A 20252-nucleotide genomic window follows, 5' to 3' on the forward strand; every position below is an offset into this window, starting at 1 on the left:
ATAACAGCAGGGATTTATATAAAAGAAACATGTAACTTACAGGAGTGAGCATTTGCACGCTCTCGTTAAAGTTCCCCACAAATGCCATGATAGTCATCTTCTGCATGAGGCGCTCGATCTTGCTGAACTGCATCATGAAGCGGTCCTCATCCGTGATGTTTTCCAGTGGCTTTCTCTCTTTCTCATACTGCCGTAACATTTTTACCTCGGCCTCTGTGGGGATAAAACGCAGCAGACACTCCACAAAGTCCACCGGCAACATCCGCAGGTCAAACCTGAGAGAGGCGAGAAGAGAAAGATGAAACACTTTACATGCTTTACCAGGTGCCTCCTTCAAATCAAAGTGTGGCTGCAGCTAAATGACCTTCACATTGTTTTCAGCAGAAGAAAGAGAGGACTATGGGGATTCTTGTTACACAGCAGACAGTAGTATGAGCATGCAGGATCTACAGTACATCTGAACTGTGTAGTGAGAGGTAAAATAAATAAAAGTGAAAACAAATGACTGATTTCACCGATGAAAGGTAATATAACGTACATCTGAATTGCTTTGCAGATTTCCTCCGGAGTCTTGCCCACTTTTCGGAGTGTGATGGCCAGGTTTTTGGACCTGTTAGAGTCCAGTAGTGAAATTTTATTAGGGACCTTCTGGATGGTCTTCTGCTTGCTAGACGTGACATCAATTGCAGGGCCCTGTGCTCTTGTCTTAAATATCTCCTCAAACTCATCTACATTCAGATCCTAAAGGAAATAATAGAAACAGGACATTATTGTCAGTGTTTGGTGTAAATCTGTTCTAATTCTGAATACAGTAAATACTAAAAATCAGGTACAAAGTATAAACAGAATATGATATACTTGCATATAAATCCTACAGGTTATCACTCGGGTGAGCAGAAGCACATTCAGACTGTGGCATAATTTAGGGTAGTGTGAGAGTTTTTACCTCCAGTATCTTTTCATCATCAATCTCATTGAAGACTGTGCCATTGATTTGGTTGGGCTTCAGTGCCACCCAGTTAAACACTGGCATTCGGAATTTCGTTTTGATCGGCTTCTTTATCTTCACAGCTGCAAAGCATCACGAAAAGCATACGTTTTATACGCTGTATGTTCACCAGTTAAAGTTCAGACAATGTCGTGGTGACAAACACAATGTGGAGCAGAGTCACTGTGGGAAACGACAGAAAAGCGTAAACCCTTCATACTGACACTGAAGTTCCTTGGCAACAGTGAGAAATGTGAGCAGTATGGAGAAACAGACTGCGTAGAGCGCCATTCAGTCATGGTCAGGTGACTGCGTGAATAAGAGTGACTCACTTTCTTGTCACCAACCCTTGGTACACATACTATTATTGGACTGAGTAGCCTTATTGTGGAGAGAACACAGCATGCTGCAGCTGTGCACTACAGCACAGACCGTAGGACATGATGTAACAGACTGTCCACCTTATACAGTGAGTATACAGATGGGTGACAAAGGACAAATGAACAATGACTTAGGAAGGTGATGAGCTACCATGAGCCACCAGACACTGAAATCTCAGGGACTGTGCTGAAGAGATGAACACCATTCATCTAAAAGATGTTCCATTAACTGGGATTTTGATAACGGCCGAGAGCTTTGTCTAACACACCATCCAGTCTAAAATCTGCTTCAGATGTTCAGTTGAGTTAATATCTACTGGCTGTGACGGTCATGGCATATGATTTACTTAATTTTCATCCTCATCATACCATTCAGTGAGCCTTGTGGATGAAGTTATTAGATAGTATCATCCTGAAAAAACCCTCCTGTCAGGACAGAAATGTTTCCTCATGGTTATTCGGTTCTTCTCTCAGAAGAACTTGACTGGTCATGACCCTTCACTGTGGCATGTGGTAGCCTAGTGGTTAAGGTGTTGGGCTACCAATCAGAAAGTTGTGAGTTCAATCCCAGGTCCACCAAGCTCAACCCTCAATTGCTCAGCTGTATAAAAATGAGATGTAATGTCATAATGAATGTAAGTCGCTTTGGATAAGGGTGTCTGTTAAATGCTGTAAATCTTAAAACAGACCCAACCCATATATCATCCACAACTACTGGATCTCCTCACTGTATGGACAAGTGTATATATTTAAGGCTCATTAGGGGGAGAGGTGCCAAAATAATGGTATGGATAGATTGAGTAAAATAACAAATCCAGCCCACTTCCTGTACCTTATCTGCAGGCTCACTTGTAGTGACATGCTGCTGAATTTTAACATGCAGCACACAACACACACTTTACAAAAGAACACACACAATGGCATTTTTAGCCTCTAAAGATAATGAGTCTAACTGGGGATATAAGATTCTAACAACATAATAAAGTGACTGAGAGAATACTAGAGAATTGGAATTGTGGTTAGGTATGACTATGGATCCCAGAATTTCCGAATAGTGTCATGGATTTCGACTGTAATGAACAAGCATAAGTATAAAGGTCTTAAGTCTCATGGAACATGTGGTTTTATACTTTGGCATCTGTATGCTGTCATTTGCTGAACTGTGCAAAGTGAAGTCTAGAAAATGTTCCTTATTTGGATTGAACAGTGATCAGAGTGAAGGAAAAGTCTTGCACAGAGCGTTTACATTTATGCCTGGTTTCAAGCAGAACAATAGGAGTAAGCTGCCTTGGTGCACCAGAAACTGATGGGAATTCTGTTGATCATTATGCATCTTGGGACTAAAAATGCCATCTCATCAAATTTTACATATGAACAAGAAATAGTAAAAGCACAAACACAAAACAGAAAACCTACAGAACAGCTTGATGGGTCCATCTATGTTGGCACACAGATAGAAGAGAAACAAAATGCAAGAGATCAGTAAGAACAACACAAAAATAGCCTAGAAGGTCTGATCAACTTTCTGATCAACAATAATCATAAAAGGTTAGTTGTTCATCTTAGATCTGTAAACGTTTCAAGGTAATGGCCCTAATATCGTCTCATTTGTGGCATGAATTTTTCAACTTGCCACCAGCATTTAAGAATTTAGCCATGAACATCTCAGTGATATAAAGTTCTCACAGCCTTAGGGTTTATAGTAAGAATGCTTGTTCACGCTGCCTATGGTGTTCATTTACATTACAGAGACAAATTTAATCAGACAGGGATCATTTTAAGTAGATCTTAAGTAGATCAAGATGAACACATTTAGTGTTGATTTGCTTTCAGAAATATCTTTCACTGTTTTTTTATCGTTACATAATAGTCTGACAATTCACACTTAATCACTGATACTTATTATATCTTTGTTTGGTCTAGTTTGGAAAGACTGGCACTTTTCCCTCCTACAGGAAACACTGTCATTTGGATTATGTATTTATTTGACTGAGTGAGTCAGTTCTTTTTGACCAAACAGCCTTGATAGGAAGTTAAACAGCGCTAATGAGCAGTGATTAAACACCCACAGACTTAGTGATCATTATCATGCACAGCTGAGAAGAGCAATAAAGCCCAACTTACAGACAATACCTTAGAATCTTGTACACTATACTGTACAACCAGATGGAGTAGTTAAAACAATTGTACTGAGTATTGTGAAGTGTGATGTGAACTGTCAAGTATATTAACATTAACATGTTAAAGAAGATTTGCAAGAAACTATTTAGGTTACCATTAAAAAGATGCTGTTAAAAAGCAAGAGTGATATGATATGACTGAGTGCATCTTACCTGCGAGACCTGAATTGAAGATTACAGTGGGGGATCCACAGCCTGGTAGAGGGGGTGCCATGGGCGGTGGAGGTGGGGGCATGGGGGAAGATTCCTCTACAGTGTAGCCAGAGCCTGGAAGAGGGGGAGGTGGTGGCGGTGGTGGAGGAGGAGGGGGTGGCTCAAGGACAGCTGATGGACCGTTGAGTACTGAAGTATTAAAAGACAGACGAGAAAAGTTTCAGTGAGTGAATGTTAACAAAGATATAAGAAAGAACACAAATGGAAGAACAACAAAAAACACCAAAGAATGACATAAGAAAAAAAAAACAAGACAAAATTTAAAAGAGCCACACAGAGAGACACATGCTACGACAGCCTGCCAGAAGATATTTCACCCACAGAGACTCAATTAGCAAGACCAAATATAAAGCCATTTACTGTTTCTACTCCACTTGCTGTGTCATACAAAAGAGAACTGCTGGAGCTGGAGGCTGCCATGCCTGTGTTATCATTTTTAATTATAAGCTTATAAAATGCTGTAGAGGCAAATGCAAACACTAAATATTTTAAATGAGGTTTACTACAGTTCAAACAACAGAGCAATTATCAGGATAACTGAGTTTTGATGCATTAGCAGAGAGTCTAACTATCTGACTAAGCACAGAAGTACATCTAAGTCACTCACGTATCGCTGGCATAGGTGGGGGTGGAGGAGGAGGTGGTGGCATGGGCATGCCCTGTTCAACACCGTTACTTGGTCCCACAAGCCCCACCAAGGCACCCTTGGGTACCCCTGTCACTCCCTCTGTGCCCGCCAGCAGGCCATTCATGGATGGAGCAGAAGTCAGGATGGCAATATCCCCGTCTCCTTTCTTCTGGATTTTGATGGTTCCTTGCTTTTCCAGTTCATGAATCTTCTTCTCCAGAGTGCACTGCCTCTGAATGGCCTCATCCTTCTCCTTCACCATCCTCCTAAGTGTGTGCACCTGTGAGCTAACATCCTTGTAGCCATCCTATACACAAATGCAAAAAAAAACACAGCTTTCATACTGATTTTAGTCTGTTCACCCTGCAAATGGTTTGCTTATATTTCTATTTACTATTTTTATATAGAAAAATAAGATTTTCTTCTGACATGGATCAAGAGGCAGGAAAACTCACCCGTATAGAGTCCAGTTCCTTGTTTTTATGCATTAGCTGCTTCTCCAGTTCTACAATCTTTGCCATGGCTTCATTTTCTGTGTCCTGTAACTTCTCGGTCATCTACATTGCGAGTTTAAGGACAGAAGTTCCAAGTTTAAGGACAGATGTTCACAAACAGAAACTCATACTTTTGTGAAAATTAAGAGAGCCTTAGATCAAGATAATTTAATAACAACTGTAAAATAAGAGCTGCTGATAATTTGCATTCAAAGTAATATGACGAATATTCTTGTGGTAAATTGGTGCATCAACAGAGATACACATCAAACAGCACATGTTAATAAGATTGTAGGGATCTGCTAATCCAGTCACGGTTATGGCCTTAAATCTAAAGTTTACAATTCCAGAAAAACACATTTCAGCATTAACAGAGTCGATTCTATTGAAACGTTTTAAATAGGAAGGGCAACTAACTAAACAAAAGTGTTCAAAAGTACTCGATGCATACGCTGGAATGACTTTAAAGCTTTGGCATGCTAATTATCAAGTATCTGGGGCACTATTCATGTCATTTCCTTTGTGATCTAATTTGTTTAATAAAGTCCATTTCATGGCTGGAGGAAAAAAAATAAGGTTTGTACCCAGAACCATACAAGGAATTTAAAAGTCAGGCCAAGAGCCCAAAAGACATCAATGTTATTTTTCCTATCCTAACCAATTTATTAGCTAACAATGAAAGTCGGTTACAGAACACATGAGCATCTCAACATCTAGAGGTGAGGGCATTGTTGTTAAACTCTTTCCAAACGGAGCTGTTTTAAGGGAGAGGCAGATGAGTCAAACATATTTATATGTAAGAAACTTTGCTTATTTTTGTCCTCATGGTCTCTGTGACAGGTGTCTAAACATGGCACTCACGTGAGACATGCTCTCCTCCAGTTCCTCCACTCGTTCCAGTGCTGCATTCTTCGTCTCAGCATCCTCCAAAAGAGCTCCAACATCAAACACGTTATCCAGGTAGGCCTGGATTTGTACCTGCAATTTATCACTCTCAGTGTGCTTCAGCTTCTACTCAGAGTCCAGAGAGAAGAAAAAAGAGAAAAAGTAACCATGGGATGAGTGAATCAATAAAACATCTGAGTAATGCTTAAAAAATGAGTTGTTTTCTTCCAACAAAACAGCTAAATATTCCTGGCCTTTATGCCACTGAACTAATGTATACTCACATCCAGGTACTCATCCAAACATAGTTTAGTGAAGTCATACTGTAGGTGCACTCTGAAATTCATATCTTCTACTGAGTGGACCACGATGTTTATGAACTGCATACATGCCACCTGGAAGGTAGTGAAAAGCTGAAAATTAATAGGGAGAATAGTGAAAAAACACTAAATGGTGACCACATAGGGTGTGCCTAGTTATTATGTCCAGGATAGTAAAGCACTATCTAAGTTGTGATTGCAAGAATCTGGGGTTGGATCTCCTACTAAACCTTTCAATTACAGTGAAATACTACATTACAGCACTAGTTAGCTAGAACTAGTGTGCATAATGATGCTCGACCACGGAAATTATTTTCCCTTTAATAGGTATATGTAGGGAACAATGTGCCCACTAGAGTACAGTTATTTAGTAAGCCCATCACCCTACAAAGGAGATACAGTCATGGCAGCATGATTAAACTTATATATCACATCACAGAAAATGAAATGCTTTGTGGATTTGGAAAATGTCTTCACCTTCCACTTAAGAAAGAATTAAGACATGGGAAAAGGTGTGCATTTGGAAACATACACTACATGGCCAAAATATGGACAACTGACCATTGCAATGATATGTGGCCTGTCACCACTGTCTAGAAGGTATACTTTAACATTACGCTTTCCCTTTAGTGGAACTAATGGGCCTATCCAAACCTGTTCCAGCATGACATTGCCCCTGTACACAAAGCGATGCCCATGAAGACGTTTTTTTAAGGTCAGAGTGGAAGACCTGAAGTGTCCTGCACAGAGCCCTGACCTCAACCACACTGAACACCTTTGGGATGAACTGGTGCCCCGGTCATCCTTATCTGACATCAGTATCTGACCTTACTAATGCTCCTCTGGCTGAATGGGCAAATCCTCATAGATAAAATCTAGTAGAAAGCCTTCTCAGAAGAAAGGAGGCCATTATGCCAAACAAAAGGAGGAAAGACTACATATTATTGCCCATGGTTTTGGAATGGGATTTTTAAAAAAAATACACAGGTGTGTGATTGTCAGGGGTCCAAATGCTTGTAACCATATAGTGTATACAGAACATACTGGGGTAATTTGACAATAGAGGAGACAAGAAAAGAGCAATCAGATTTCACTGCCTAGCTGCTTCATACAGTTGCTGCAGTTTCTCATCAAATAAGAACTAGACGAATATTAATAATAGTAATAATAATAATAATAATAATATAATATAATAATAATGATCAAATGGCTAATACAGAACTACATCTGTTGTGTTGTCATCAAAACCTGAGTCTAAATGAACACTGCAGAAACACAGACTAATAAAAGTGTCTTGAAGCAAGGTGCAAATGGAATGTTTCTTGTTTTTAGAGGGCATTTCTCACACATGAATGACTACATGACAGCGAGCTAACACAGACTTGTGAATTTAACATACAAGAACTAAATACACACAAGCTTGCTCCTCTGTGTCTAAGTTATGAATGAGTTGACCTGTAATTTATGATTTATTTAAGTGGCACAATGCAGCAGAAATTGATGTGTACTGACTGTGTGGTAATAATCTACTTTTACAAAGTAAATGTACAATTTGAATGGTAGTTAAGGATAAATAGAAGCCACCGGCAGTTGCCTAATTTGGCTTTGGAATAGTACCATGAAGTCAATGTTATTGTCCTCATTCTTGAAATGCTCCATCAGCTTCTCAAAGCGTTGATTTTCTGAACAAACCTTTCAAAACAAAGCACACATTACCATTTTCTTTAGTTACTCAAGAAGACAAAAACCTGCATCATCTATAACAAACAGGAAGACAACACAAATGTAAAAATGACCCAGGGAGCCGGGTTGAGATTAAGGTGTTACACAGATACAGTGGAATAGAAAAAAAAAAACACCATGAAAGCTAACTGCAATAAATGATTTATATGTGATTGAGCATTTCGTCAAACACAAATGGTCTAGGTGAAAATGAATCAAATGAATCACTGCAGTAGATACCTTAATCTACAGTCCTATACAGAATCCATATTCCTGATCAAAGCTGAACTTGCTTCAAATTTTGATTTGATTTGCATGTATTCATATGAGCTGTTATTACTCCTTCCCTATTGCTCTAGAGCACTGGCAATTTAACAGGTTAACATTCTTTACTCCTAATAATCAAATGCCATCAGTGGCACCACTAAAGATGCTGAGAACTACAGTTGTTTCAGCCGTTAAATCGTCTAATACTGAGTGTATAAATTTGCCGTTGCAAGGACACTAGTAACACTAAAAGACATCGAAAGGTTTTCCACCACTTTTTTTTTGGAATGAAGAGAAAGAAAAGTTCTAAATAAAATATCGCAAAAAATGACAGGACTTTTTATAGTACAATGTGAAAAATAATGGTGATTTGGGAACTGTGCAGCTCTGTACCTCTTTAAAGTTATCAAAAGCAGCGAGAATGATCTCATGCCCCCCTCGGACCAGACACACAGCAGCCAGTAGCTCCAGTACTAGCGCTTTTGTCCTAAAAACATACACACACACACACACACACACACACACACACACACACAGGATAAGATATCAGTGCTGTATATCACTGTTTCATGTTGATGACTAAAAATTATATCCCATTAGCCAACACAAAAGGGGTTTTAGATTGGCATGACTACTATTGTGGTAGCAATGTGAAGTGCACTGAGACAAAATAAGTCAGGGAGCTATGCACATGCAAAACTGGGCACACCCACATACACAGATTAGAAGACTGTCCTGTTGCAGCTGCCAGTATTTATGACTCTGTCAGAGGACTCGCAACCTGCCTGAATGAGAGCGTGGCACATGCTGGGAAAACTCCATTACAACGCAGGTGTTTTCAATCTCCCTCTCTAAAACACTTTCTCCTTTTCTCCCTCCAGCACAGACATACACACAACCACATACCATTTACAATGCTTTACCTGGGGTTCTTGTTGTTCAGACTTAGTGCAATTTCATTCACAGCATGAGGATGGGACATAACCATGTTGAAGCCATACTAACAAGAAAAACAAAGAAAGAAATAAAAGGGAGTGATGCATTAATCAGCACAGAAGGATGCCTTAAATTGAATTAAACACCCAAACTTAAAAAACTGAAAAATGACCTGTCAAAGTGTAAACAAGGGAAAACAAAGCATTTGTCAGCATATAATATGTATTATGGTGTATGGTGTGCACCTGATAGTTCATGATGGCTCGTAGACACATGATGCAGACGTGAACGTCGTCTTTCTTACACAGCAATCTTGAATTCTTCAACGTTCTTCTGCTGGGCAATGTATTACATCTGAGAAGAGAGTGAAGGGTGGAGAAGAAAGTTCCATAAAACACTGAAAGAATGAATCGCTTCACCACTAACAAATCAGAAGCAATTTGAAAAAACACTTTTCAGAACAAAACTGTTGAAGTGTCAAGAAGAAACGGGCTCCGAGAAAACCAGAGTGATATTGCAATTTAACACCAAAGCACTGAATGGTATCAGACTGACAAATGTTGCTATGGTGACAGCAGTGGAATTTAAAGTAAAATATAATGTTTATTATGCTCTGGAGACTGCCAACCCACCGGCCATAACTTAAATGACAGCGAGGACATTAAACGCAGTAGTCGACAAACAGTTGTGTCTCCGCTGTGTAGAGGGTATTGTCTTAACTCGAGCAGCTTCACACACATATCACTTGCGCTGTGCACAATGGCTGCATCATTGACATGCAAGGCAGAGGTCTGTGGTGCTTTATAAAAGCAGAATAAGCCCAAGGCTTTTATGTGCAATACAGAGGCACACAATTGTTAAACCAAAAAAATAAAGCAAAAACACATGCACACACATACGTTTTAGGAAACTGAACCTTAACACACATCCATTCAGACTTAATTCATAATTACCTGCACATTAATGCATATTAACTGCTGCTACTACAAACAGTTTGAATATGTTTACATTGCTCTGGTTGTACAATATAGTTTATAATATACAGTATGCACACTGGTCAGCGCTAGTTCCTGTAGTTTGTGTATATGTCTTGTAGTGTTTTGTATTTGCACTGTGTTTGCACTGTCTTTTGTCCCGCACTGTTGCACAAGGTTGCACATGTTGAGTTAACATAAGTCCTTATCTCTGTGTTGTTTTATGTAGCTTTATGTCCTTTTATCTAGCACCATGTTCCTCGAGAAACATTGCTCCATTTCACGGTGTATGTTGTCAGCTATATATGGTTGAAATGACAATAAAAGCTTCTTGACTTGACTGTTCAGTAAATACATTTGTCTTACTATTCTGACATAAATATTTGTACACATAATTCAAGTTAAATCCATCTGTAACAACAGCAGTAAGTGAAAGAAAATCTTATGTCTGTATGAATCAATAAATAATAATAATAATAATAATAATAATAATAATAATAATAAAAAGCAGTTTTTCCATGGGGACCAGCCAAATGTCCCAACAAGTTGAAAACTGTCAGATATTCTGATCCATGACATATAAAGGGATATATAAAAACACACACACAAGTTATTTCTGTCTTGTCACAAGGCACATGCTTGCAGAGAAATATTTCCAAAGCGTCTTCCTCAAAGCACTGAGACAGCAAAAGTGAGACACAGTCTGGCACATACACATGAGCCTGAGTGTTCCTCAATGTAGTGCTGATCCTACTCAAGGTCAGGGGGCCTGGAGTCTATAGAAATAAGGAAGGGGACAGACTAGACAGGACACAAGCCAATCGCATACAGTCTATGAACAAATAAAAGATGTTAATCAGCCTACAAGACATGTCCTTAGATTGGGGAGGAAACTAGAGGATCTGGAGGAAACCCCTGAAGCACGGGGAGAACATGCAAACTCCACACACACAGGGTGGAGAAGGGAATCAAACCCCTAATTCCAGAGGCAAACATTCTAATCACTAAGCTACCATGCTCTCGTTCCTCAGGATCTATCATGTAAATCCAAAACATGATCATGCCATTGTTTTCATCAAAAGTGTTTCACTGAATGATTATTACTTTCATTATATCTGTATCCAGGGTGATGTTATTTTAAATCATTACTAATCATTTGTAGAATAACAAATTACACGTGGACACTTGGATCTGAATACACAAGTGCACTTTGGAAACAACCCGACATCCTGCCAGACAAGGGAGGGTTTTCTATTACCAAAAAACCCAATTTGCATTATGATACTCTTGACTACTTACTATTTATCACTTGCATTAGCCAAATTAATGTTAGCTAAAAAAGAATCAGCCTCTAACAAGCTGCGACCTTCACTGTTTTTTTTTTTTGTTTTTTTTTAATGAAAGAGTTTTTGTGAAAGGGCTTTACCCAAGGGCCCAGCAGCGGCAGCTTGGTGGACATGGGATTCAAACTCATGACCTACCGAGTAGTCCGACACCTTAACCACCAAGCTACCACATCCCTCTCCTACATGACAAAACTGGAATGTTACATAGAAGCCAAGAAGAACTCAACGTTTTAACTTTGGCACAAAAACTCTCATCCCCATAAATCTGGTAACACAGAACTCATTCTCATTATGATGTTCAAGACTGTAGTTAGTTATGTTTGCTCCTCTTTTCAAAACAGCAGCTACACTCCCACAAGTGCGTGTACATCTAGAGAGACCGGTGTGGCGTCTAATTGTGAGTAAGTCATTAATGGAAGTCTGATGATGTTCTCTTTGAATTTGTAAAGCTATTATTCATAGTTTGAGTTTGAGTCTGAGATTATACCTCATGCCATGTCGACTTGTTTTGACAAGTTTGTGCTATGACAGCAAGAAATTCATCTTATGCACTACAGCTCAGGCAGATCAAAGTCAGTAGCATGGCTTATGCCTGGTTTTGCTTCTTAGAGTCAAAACAAACTTCACTAAGGTTTAGGGGAATGGCAGAGACCTCTCAGCTGTATGTCAAGTGAAGAGGCAGAAAACCTCACAGCAAGGAAAAGATACACAACACAAACCTTTTGTTGCAGTTATCTTACTAAATCACTGAAGCTGATTATTTTCCAACAGAAGCACGTCCATAAGCTTTTTATTCCTCTGTGACCGCAATTTGGCGACAAGAAATTTTTTTTAACTTCCGATAATTAAAACATTTGGTTTGAATCATTTATGGTTAAACTTCATGTTGTGAAACTTGCATGAAACAAGTTTGTTCCAGTTATAGCAGCTATAAACAGCGGTTCCTTCATCAGCTTCTTGTTTTTCTCTCTCCACTGAAGATAAGGACACATAAAAAAACTCATCTTGTTATACTATACAGGCACCTCAATCTGACCTGTTCTGAAGATATACTTCATATAACAAATTGGACTTTTCTTTTATTTTCTTTTTTTTTTTTTTATTTGCTTATCATTAGGCTTAGAATAACAAAAGTAGAGTAAAAAGTCTTTGTGTGTTATTAAATCCCAAAAAATAATAAAGTATTTGATTGAGCACTTTAATATAAACTTTGCAGCAGTTGCAAATTGCAGCAATATTTAGTGTCTGGTGACGAAGTCCATGCACACTCGCTAAAGTGTGATACACACGAGCGCGAGAGACTGCGGCCAGTGTGATTTGATTGCTGTTACACATGTAGGAAAATTAGCGCCTATGGAAATTCATTCATTTCGTTGAACAAACCTTAACGTAGAGTGTCTCCCAGCTCTGCTGATGCTTCCTGGAATCGGAGACGGTAGATTGCTCCCTGTGTGGAGATCTTCGATAGAGCGACTCCAGGATTTTGACTTGTCCATCGCGTTGTCTGTGCCATTCTCAAAACTGTCACCATCAAATCTGTACACATCGTCATTCAGTATACCAAATGCATGTACATATGTGGGTTTTTTTATGTTTATAAACCCCTCCAGTACACACTTAGTTTAAATGCCAAATGGTGTCCTATATTACTATAAAACTGAACTAAAATGAAATACCCAGTTCAGGACATGCACTTTGATTTCCTTTATTTTTATTTTCATGAAAAAGGGATGGATAATAATTAATACATGAACAGAAAGTATGAACACACATTCCAATAAAGCAGGTTTGGTCACTCACTGTAATGGAACGTAATACAATCTCTACAGTACAACCTTGTGACTGTGTCTGTCTGTGTGAATGGACTGAATGGACAGTGTAAATTATACACGCTAATTCCCGGTCCAGTCAGAGAGAGTGAGAGTGATGAGTCAGTGTACCACAGCATATGTGGCAATGTGAATGTGACTACATCTATGGTTAAGGAGAAAAGACCCATTGTGCTCATTGTGGGTTGTGTATAAGCCTGGGTGACTTACGTGACAGCATACTGTGCAAAAGAGAGATACTCCACCAACACGTCCAGACCCTTATTCTCCTCGTTTAGAAACTCACGCACCCATCTACACAAAAACACCGGCAGAAGGATGTAAGGGACAAACCAACGAGGGCAGTGAAAATGTATTTTTAGAAACGTCAAAAAGCCATGAAAATCTTCAAAATCTGCAAATGATAAAATATGTCTCAAACAGGAGCGTGTGACGAGACAGGAAAGATTTGAAGATAGCTTTTTTCCTTTAACAGAATATAAAGTGTTTCCTCTCATCATTCTCTGGCAAGAATGATGAATATTTTGCACTTCAAAAGCAATGGCAATGATACATGTACTCCCTCCACACACACACACACACACACACACACACACACACACACACACACACACACACACACACACACAACAGAAGCTTAGTGATCAAAAAGCCACTTTAACTGGTTCTCTTCACTATGTGTGTGCTTAGCTTTCACTTGGATAGTTTCTTCTCACGCTGCATGTCTATATGTGTTATATGTCATATTCTTTGGTAACTTAGTTGCGCCTACCTTTGTAAACACTTCTAGAGAGTCATTTCTACATAGTTTAACACTTAAATTAGATTTGTTTGTTAACTAATCCTTGTCAGGAGTCTTAAATCCCTTCCCCGAGAGCTGAAGCATATAGGTTGCATTTTCAAAACAGCCTTATTGAGTTGCTTTGTTAATTCGTGTCTGTCCTCATGTGACTAACAAATGTTAATGCTCTATTATCTTATACAGATAAGACAGATTAGTCATATAATCCATTTTAGCGGCATACGGTTGGCTGAAACGACTAATGCCACTTGTAGTAACAGTAAGCAATGCACTGCAGTAAGCAATGCTTTGTGTGTTTATATTAAGCGGGCCATCAATTTGGTTCATTTTGTATGGTATAGCTGCCTCTCTTGTATGTGAAATCTTGTATATTTCACTGTATGGACAGTTGAAACAGCAGGAACAGCAGGACTTCCTGCTTTTCCGCAGCTGTGACCTCACAAATATCTGTCAGCTTTTCCACTTCCATCTGGTGCAGATCCCAGCATGGTTGTAAACCTGTTGTAACAGTCACCTCCTTATCAGTGATCTCTCTGCCACAAGAACTGCAACCTTTAGAGGACTGGTGGCCGTAAATGAGCTTTTCATTATGTCTGCATATACTGTACGCAAGTTTGTGTTTTCCTGAGTTATGTCTGTAGCAGCCTTTACTCCAGACAAAACTAATCGAATGTGTGTTGTTTGAGAAATCCCTGACAAGTAAGAGTTCATATTGTATATATGTATATAAAGGTAATGACTTGTATGTATATTCAGAACACAAGTTATTTATGCTTATTAATAACTATTTATTTTCTAGATATAAAGACACACACACACACACAGAGTCTTTATCGCTCACCCGATGTGATTAGTCCTTAATGAAATTTCCAGTTCTCTCAGCACCTGAGTTGATTCTTGAACTCTCCGCCGGAATTTCTGGATAAAAGGAATAAACGTGAGAATGTATGAATGAAAAGAAGGGAATACAAGGATGCAAACTTCCTCTGTGTTGCTGAATCAGTAGAATGTCACCAAGAGTTAACTTCCTGAACACTTAGCTCACTCTGTCTAATGTAAAGAACAAAAAACATGCAGTGATATAAAAGATATACTGTAAATCATTATGCACATGTGATGTAATAAAACATGCTCTGATACTTATTATTTCACTCAAGTGGAGGATTCACGAACCTGGTTACAAAAAACAATGCGAATAATGCTGATTAGCGAACACTGGGTTGAACACACAGTCATGAAGTTTGCTGTTTCGGTTCAGAGGTGACTCCTATGCCTTGAGTAATCATATCATCTCATTAAAGAGGGAGCTCATTTCATGTGTAAGCCTCTCTGTGCTGAAGCTAAACTGTGGACCCATTCTTGTCCCGCATGCTGTTTCCAAGGATACAGCCCCTGTGTGCGAGCCCCATGACCCAATCTCGTGTCAGGTGAAATGCATGTGAACAAACCGCCCAACGCAGCAGAGCAGACAGGGGAGGGGAAGACAAAAAGCTGAGATGAAGCCAGGGACACAAACACGCACACACACAGACACACACACAAAAGCCATTTGGAAGATGTGCAATAATTGTGTAGGGACTAGAAACTAACAGGCTGGACATAAATAATCAATCCCTGATTCATCAGACGTCTATTACTGATGTCAGAAATGCTACAGCAGGTGGGAGAGCCTCCTTTAACCACAAGAGAGTAACGATTTTAATAAAATAAACAGAACGAGACAAAGGGGTTGTGAATGGTAAAAAAAGAAAAGAAAAGACAGCTAGAGGTAGAGAGTGATATTAAACTAACACACCGAAAGAACAGAGGCTGACGCAAAAAAATAATAAAGCATGTGCTTCATGACGGCTCCCTGTGTGTGGCTCTGACACATGTGGAGACGAACGCTGGGCTGTTTCAAGGGCAGTTACGTGTGTGTGTGAGCATGTGTGTCCACATAATGCTTTGGCATGTTACGCAGGTACACAGAGACATGGCCGTGTTTGCTTTTGAAAGTATTTTACCCAAAGGAGGACTTTGTATTTATTAGCTAAGGGTTTATCCTCAATCTGCTACATATTAGCAGGCTTTGTTAAAACACCCAAATTTAAATTCTGTGTTATAAGAAAAGCTCGGCATTCATATGTCTGTATGCTTGTAGCTTATGTTGGCATATTAGGCATATTTATTAATTTACTGAATCAATGAAACTGACTAAAAGTCTTATTTTGCTTCAGGATAATCATCCTCATCCTCATCCATCTCATAGTGAAGACCATACACTTAATTAGAATTAGAATACAGTATAACACAATACCTAATACTATTACATGATATACATTTTTATATTTAAAATGCATCTACCCCTTTAAGCATTACAGACTCCTCACTCCTCACTAAGCATTCCCAGCTGTGTGAGGAAGTGAGAGAGAGAGAGAGAGAGAGAGAGAGAGAGAGAGAGAGCGAGCGAGCGAGAGGGGGTGGGGTGTTCTCCCAAAGGGGTCATCCTTGAAACTGGAAACAAATCTATGGCTCAGACATTCTTCAGGACCTTATGCAATGGCTGTCTTCCTGCTGCTAGCTGATTGGCCAAGAAGTGCATGTGGAATGTGTTCTATGTAAAAATGAGAGACGTCCGCTGCAGCTCTCCAAACTCACCACCACACAAAGTAGCGATTGTTCATCTGTAAAAAAAAAAAAAAAAAAAAAAAAAAAAAAGGGGGGGGCGAGCCAGGATGTAAAACCATAACTCTCTCTCTCTCTCCCTCTCTCTCTCCATGAACCGCCTTCTTTTCACTGTCTGCCTCTCACCGCCTTTTATCTCTACCACTTCTGTCCCTAACAGTGTTACTGGGCCCCCAATGTCTCTCACAACTATTTTCTCTCCTAACTCTCCTGTTTTCCTTTTTTTTGCTGTATTTGCTTACAGCTCTTGTGCCCTCCTCCTCTTTTGCTCTCGTTTTAACTGTAATTTCTGTTTCTTCTGTTCTCAGAAGGGCAGGCAGATCAGAGTGCGCAATACCATGCAGGGGGGTTGTGTATGATGGCTGGGTGTTTTCTCATACCCTCACATGCACTATTGCCTGATTTCGATATCACTCCAACACTCAGAGAAAAAAAATCGAACATGAACCTGAACTCTTTTTTTTCCAGAATTAAATTTTCACCTTACCATGTCAGACACAGTCGGCAGAGCATATCGCAGTAGATGTAGTGCATTTGATAAACGACTGGAATAACTCCTTTAGTCATAACTGTGTTAAGTGTGAACAGCTCTGCTGACTGACCCTTTTTTGATATATTCTACTCAGAGTGATTCCATGTAGGAAACAAACTCTTCATTTAAATCTAATCTCATCAATTCACTCTGGTTGTTTCTGGAAACACTTACTATGGTAACATCTGCACTGCTTTGTATGCCTTGTTCTATCTTCTAAGTCCTACGTACCTCCATCTTCATTCATTCATCATTCTCTTGTCTCTCCTATTATCATCCATCTGTCACCTTGTACTGGCAAAACCTGGAAACTCCTTAAAGGAGAAAACTTTCCACCCAGTATATACTCTGTCCATCAGAAATAAACAGTTATCCTGAATTACAACAATAATAACAGTAAAACATGCACTATTGTTATTTCCTCACATGGGTTCTCTTACCACTGCTATGCTGATGATACACAACTTATCTTCTCTTTCCCACCCTCAGATACCACAGCTTCTGATCGGATCTCAGCATGTCTGGCAGAAATTTCATCATGGATGACTGCTCATCAGTTAAAGCTCAATCCTAACAAAACTGAACTGCTGTTCATCCCAGGTGATTCATCCCCAGGTCATGATCTTTCTGTATCCGTGCACAACGATCTGATCTCCCCTTCAGCCACAGCTCGCAACCTTGGGGTAACCATGGACAATCAATTGTCCTTTTCTTCTCTACAACATTAGAAGGATTCGGCCATTTTTGTCCACACAGGCTGCTCAGGTACTTGTTCAGTCTCTTGCCATTTCTAGACTGGATTACTGCAACTCACTGCTGGCAGGTCTACCTATGAACGCAATCCACCCTCTGCAAATGATCCAAAATGCAGCTGCACGGCTTGTTTTCAACCTGCCAAAGTTCTCGCATACCACCCCGCTGCTGCGATCCCTCCACTGGCTTCCGGTAGCTGCAAGCATCAGATTCAAAACACTGATGCTGGCCTACAAAGCCAAAAATGGACCAGCTCCCTCTTACCTCAAAGCCCTCATCACTCCTCGCACTGCACCCCGCACCCTCCGATCTACCAGCACTGCTCGACTGGTTCCACCATCTCTCAGGGTAAGAGGTAAGTATACTACAAGACTCTTCTCTGTTCTGGCACCAAGGTGGTGGAACGAACTTCCCCTAGAGGTCCGGACAGCTGAGTCACTGGCTATATTCAAGCGGCAGTTGAAGACCTACTTATTCAGGAAACACTTCAACTAGCACTTCTTTCCTTATCTTTTGCATTTTAAAAAAAAACTTTACTTTTTCATTGTAACTTTGAACAAATGTTTTAAACTCATGGTATCTTAAGTATGTAACTTAGTGAGCCAGCACTAATGTATTCAATGTTAGAGATTTAAGCACTTATGTACGTCGCTCTGGATAAGGGCGTCTGCCAAATGCTGTAAATGTAAATGTAAAACACTCACTTTACAGAATGTGTACCTAGTAACTGAAAAAAATCCTGGAGCTACTCTGGGGTCTGGATTTTAAATTTTTTTTTTTTAAATGTCAGCAGTGAAATGTTGTAGCAGCGATGTTGAGCGTGTGAGACGTGTTGCAGCAATGCAGCAAATCACAACTGACCTTCCTGGTGACTGCTGGGTCCAGATAACTCTTCAACTTCTGGATGTATGTGTGAGGAGGGTTTTTCACTTGAAATCTTTCCTAATGGAAAAAAAGACATGGTTACATACAACATAATACAATTATACATCACACAAAACTTTCCTTTGTTCAGGTTCGGTGTGGCGTTTATGTTGATAGAGGAGGTCACACTGGGCAAGATTGCTATGGTCCGAATCCAAGTGGGACTGTTCCATTGATCTGGATTCATACTCACTTGATTCTATCGAGCCCCAATGTATTTATGTTCATCTTACATCATCTCATCACAAATGTATATGGAGAACACAAAACGCAACCTGATTTTTTTTTAATCATTATACTGACACCTCAACTCTTCTGTCCCATAAAGGTCCTCTGCCACTCATAGTACACGAGTGTCACGAGAAACAAATGATGATGTCATCGACTAAAACATACGAACTGTTTACTTTGATTCCTGAACAAGTGCGGACCTGAGTATCAGTCGCGTTCACATTTATAGGAATCACAGCACGGCTCCAGTGCCACTGAACTCACTCCACCTCCTAATAGTAGTATCAGGTTCAGCTCGGGTTCAAATACCAAGCTGTGTTTCTGAGTCCACATAACAGCTTCCACATTACTATTTTTTCCTGTAAACTGTGCTCTGGTTCTGAAGAATCTGCCAGTGAGAAATGCCTGATAATATCACTGAATAAGCCTAAAAGCATGATGTAACTGCTATGTTTGTTTGCAGTAGGAGTTCTTTGCTCTTCTTTAGTTGCTGTGTTTCTGGCCTGCATTAGTGTTATTACTAATGCTATTCCTAATGGATGACAAATACTAAATGTAATTCCCACATCAACAGCACATACATTTAATAGTAGTGTTTGGGTGGTCGTGAGACGGTTTATCTGAATTTGTATGGTTTGTTTTTGGGTTGTTTTATGTTTTCATTTGTAATGATAGAAACTCCAAGAATAAGTTCTTCAATTGCAAACATTATAGAAACCAGAGATGATTTGCCAGCTAATAGTTTTAAAAGTATGTACGTCGTACTCTTCTGAGAACTGGAACCTTGGTAAGGACACTTCACAGATAACACTGGCGTCCCATGCACAATAACAGGACAAAGGACATCCCCAGGAAACCTCAAACCAAGGCCCTAACACACCGAAGCCTAACACATAAGTACTTCTCTTAATGTTAATTTACACTACATTTTCTTTTCCATTTATTTTTGCAGACATGTTTATCCAAAACCAATCACAAAAGAGGCGGTGCACAATACAGACATCTAGTCATCTGACTGAATGAGAGGGCTTTCACACTGGCAGTTTATTCTCACCAAGGTCCCAAACCTGTGACTATCTGTAAGAGGTGGTCTGAGTTCTGTTGCACTGTCATTTACAAAAGCATTAAATCAGACTTGTGGAAATGTTCTTAATTCACTAACACGCCCATGCCAAGCATTAGAG

At 39.6% G+C, this 20252-nt stretch overlaps 1 protein-coding gene across 4 annotated transcripts in view; it reads right to left on the reverse strand.

The window, feature by feature from the left end:
- Positions 1–20252, reverse strand: part of fmnl2a (formin-like 2a) — a 47870-nt gene that overhangs the window by 7887 nt on the left and 19731 nt on the right. For all 4 annotated transcript variants that reach the window (XR_009648963.1, XM_060876496.1, XM_060876497.1 and 1 more), the window contains exons 3-18: positions 18775–18855; positions 14806–14882; positions 13373–13456; positions 12717–12869; positions 9259–9367; positions 9001–9077; positions 8471–8564; positions 7706–7780; positions 6053–6163; positions 5745–5894; positions 4845–4946; positions 4369–4696; positions 3702–3890; positions 947–1071; positions 539–741; positions 41–275 (exon numbers count right to left, since the gene is read on the reverse strand). Coding sequence is in view for 3 of the 4 variants with exons in the window: in XM_060876496.1 (XP_060732479.1) it covers positions 41–275; positions 539–741; positions 947–1071; positions 3702–3890; positions 4369–4696; positions 4845–4946; positions 5745–5894; positions 6053–6163; positions 7706–7780; positions 8471–8564; positions 9001–9077; positions 9259–9367; positions 12717–12869; positions 13373–13456; positions 14806–14882; positions 18775–18855 (2193 nt within the window). In the remaining variant the exon portion in view is untranslated. The remainder of the gene's footprint in view (positions 1–40; positions 276–538; positions 742–946; positions 1072–3701; positions 3891–4368; positions 4697–4844; positions 4947–5744; positions 5895–6052; positions 6164–7705; positions 7781–8470; positions 8565–9000; positions 9078–9258; positions 9368–12716; positions 12870–13372; positions 13457–14805; positions 14883–18774; positions 18856–20252) is intronic.

The sequence above is a fragment of the Tachysurus vachellii genome, chromosome 8 (genome assembly GCF_030014155.1).
Source record: "Tachysurus vachellii isolate PV-2020 chromosome 8, HZAU_Pvac_v1, whole genome shotgun sequence".
Lineage (NCBI taxonomy): Eukaryota > Metazoa > Chordata > Actinopteri > Siluriformes > Bagridae > Tachysurus > Tachysurus vachellii.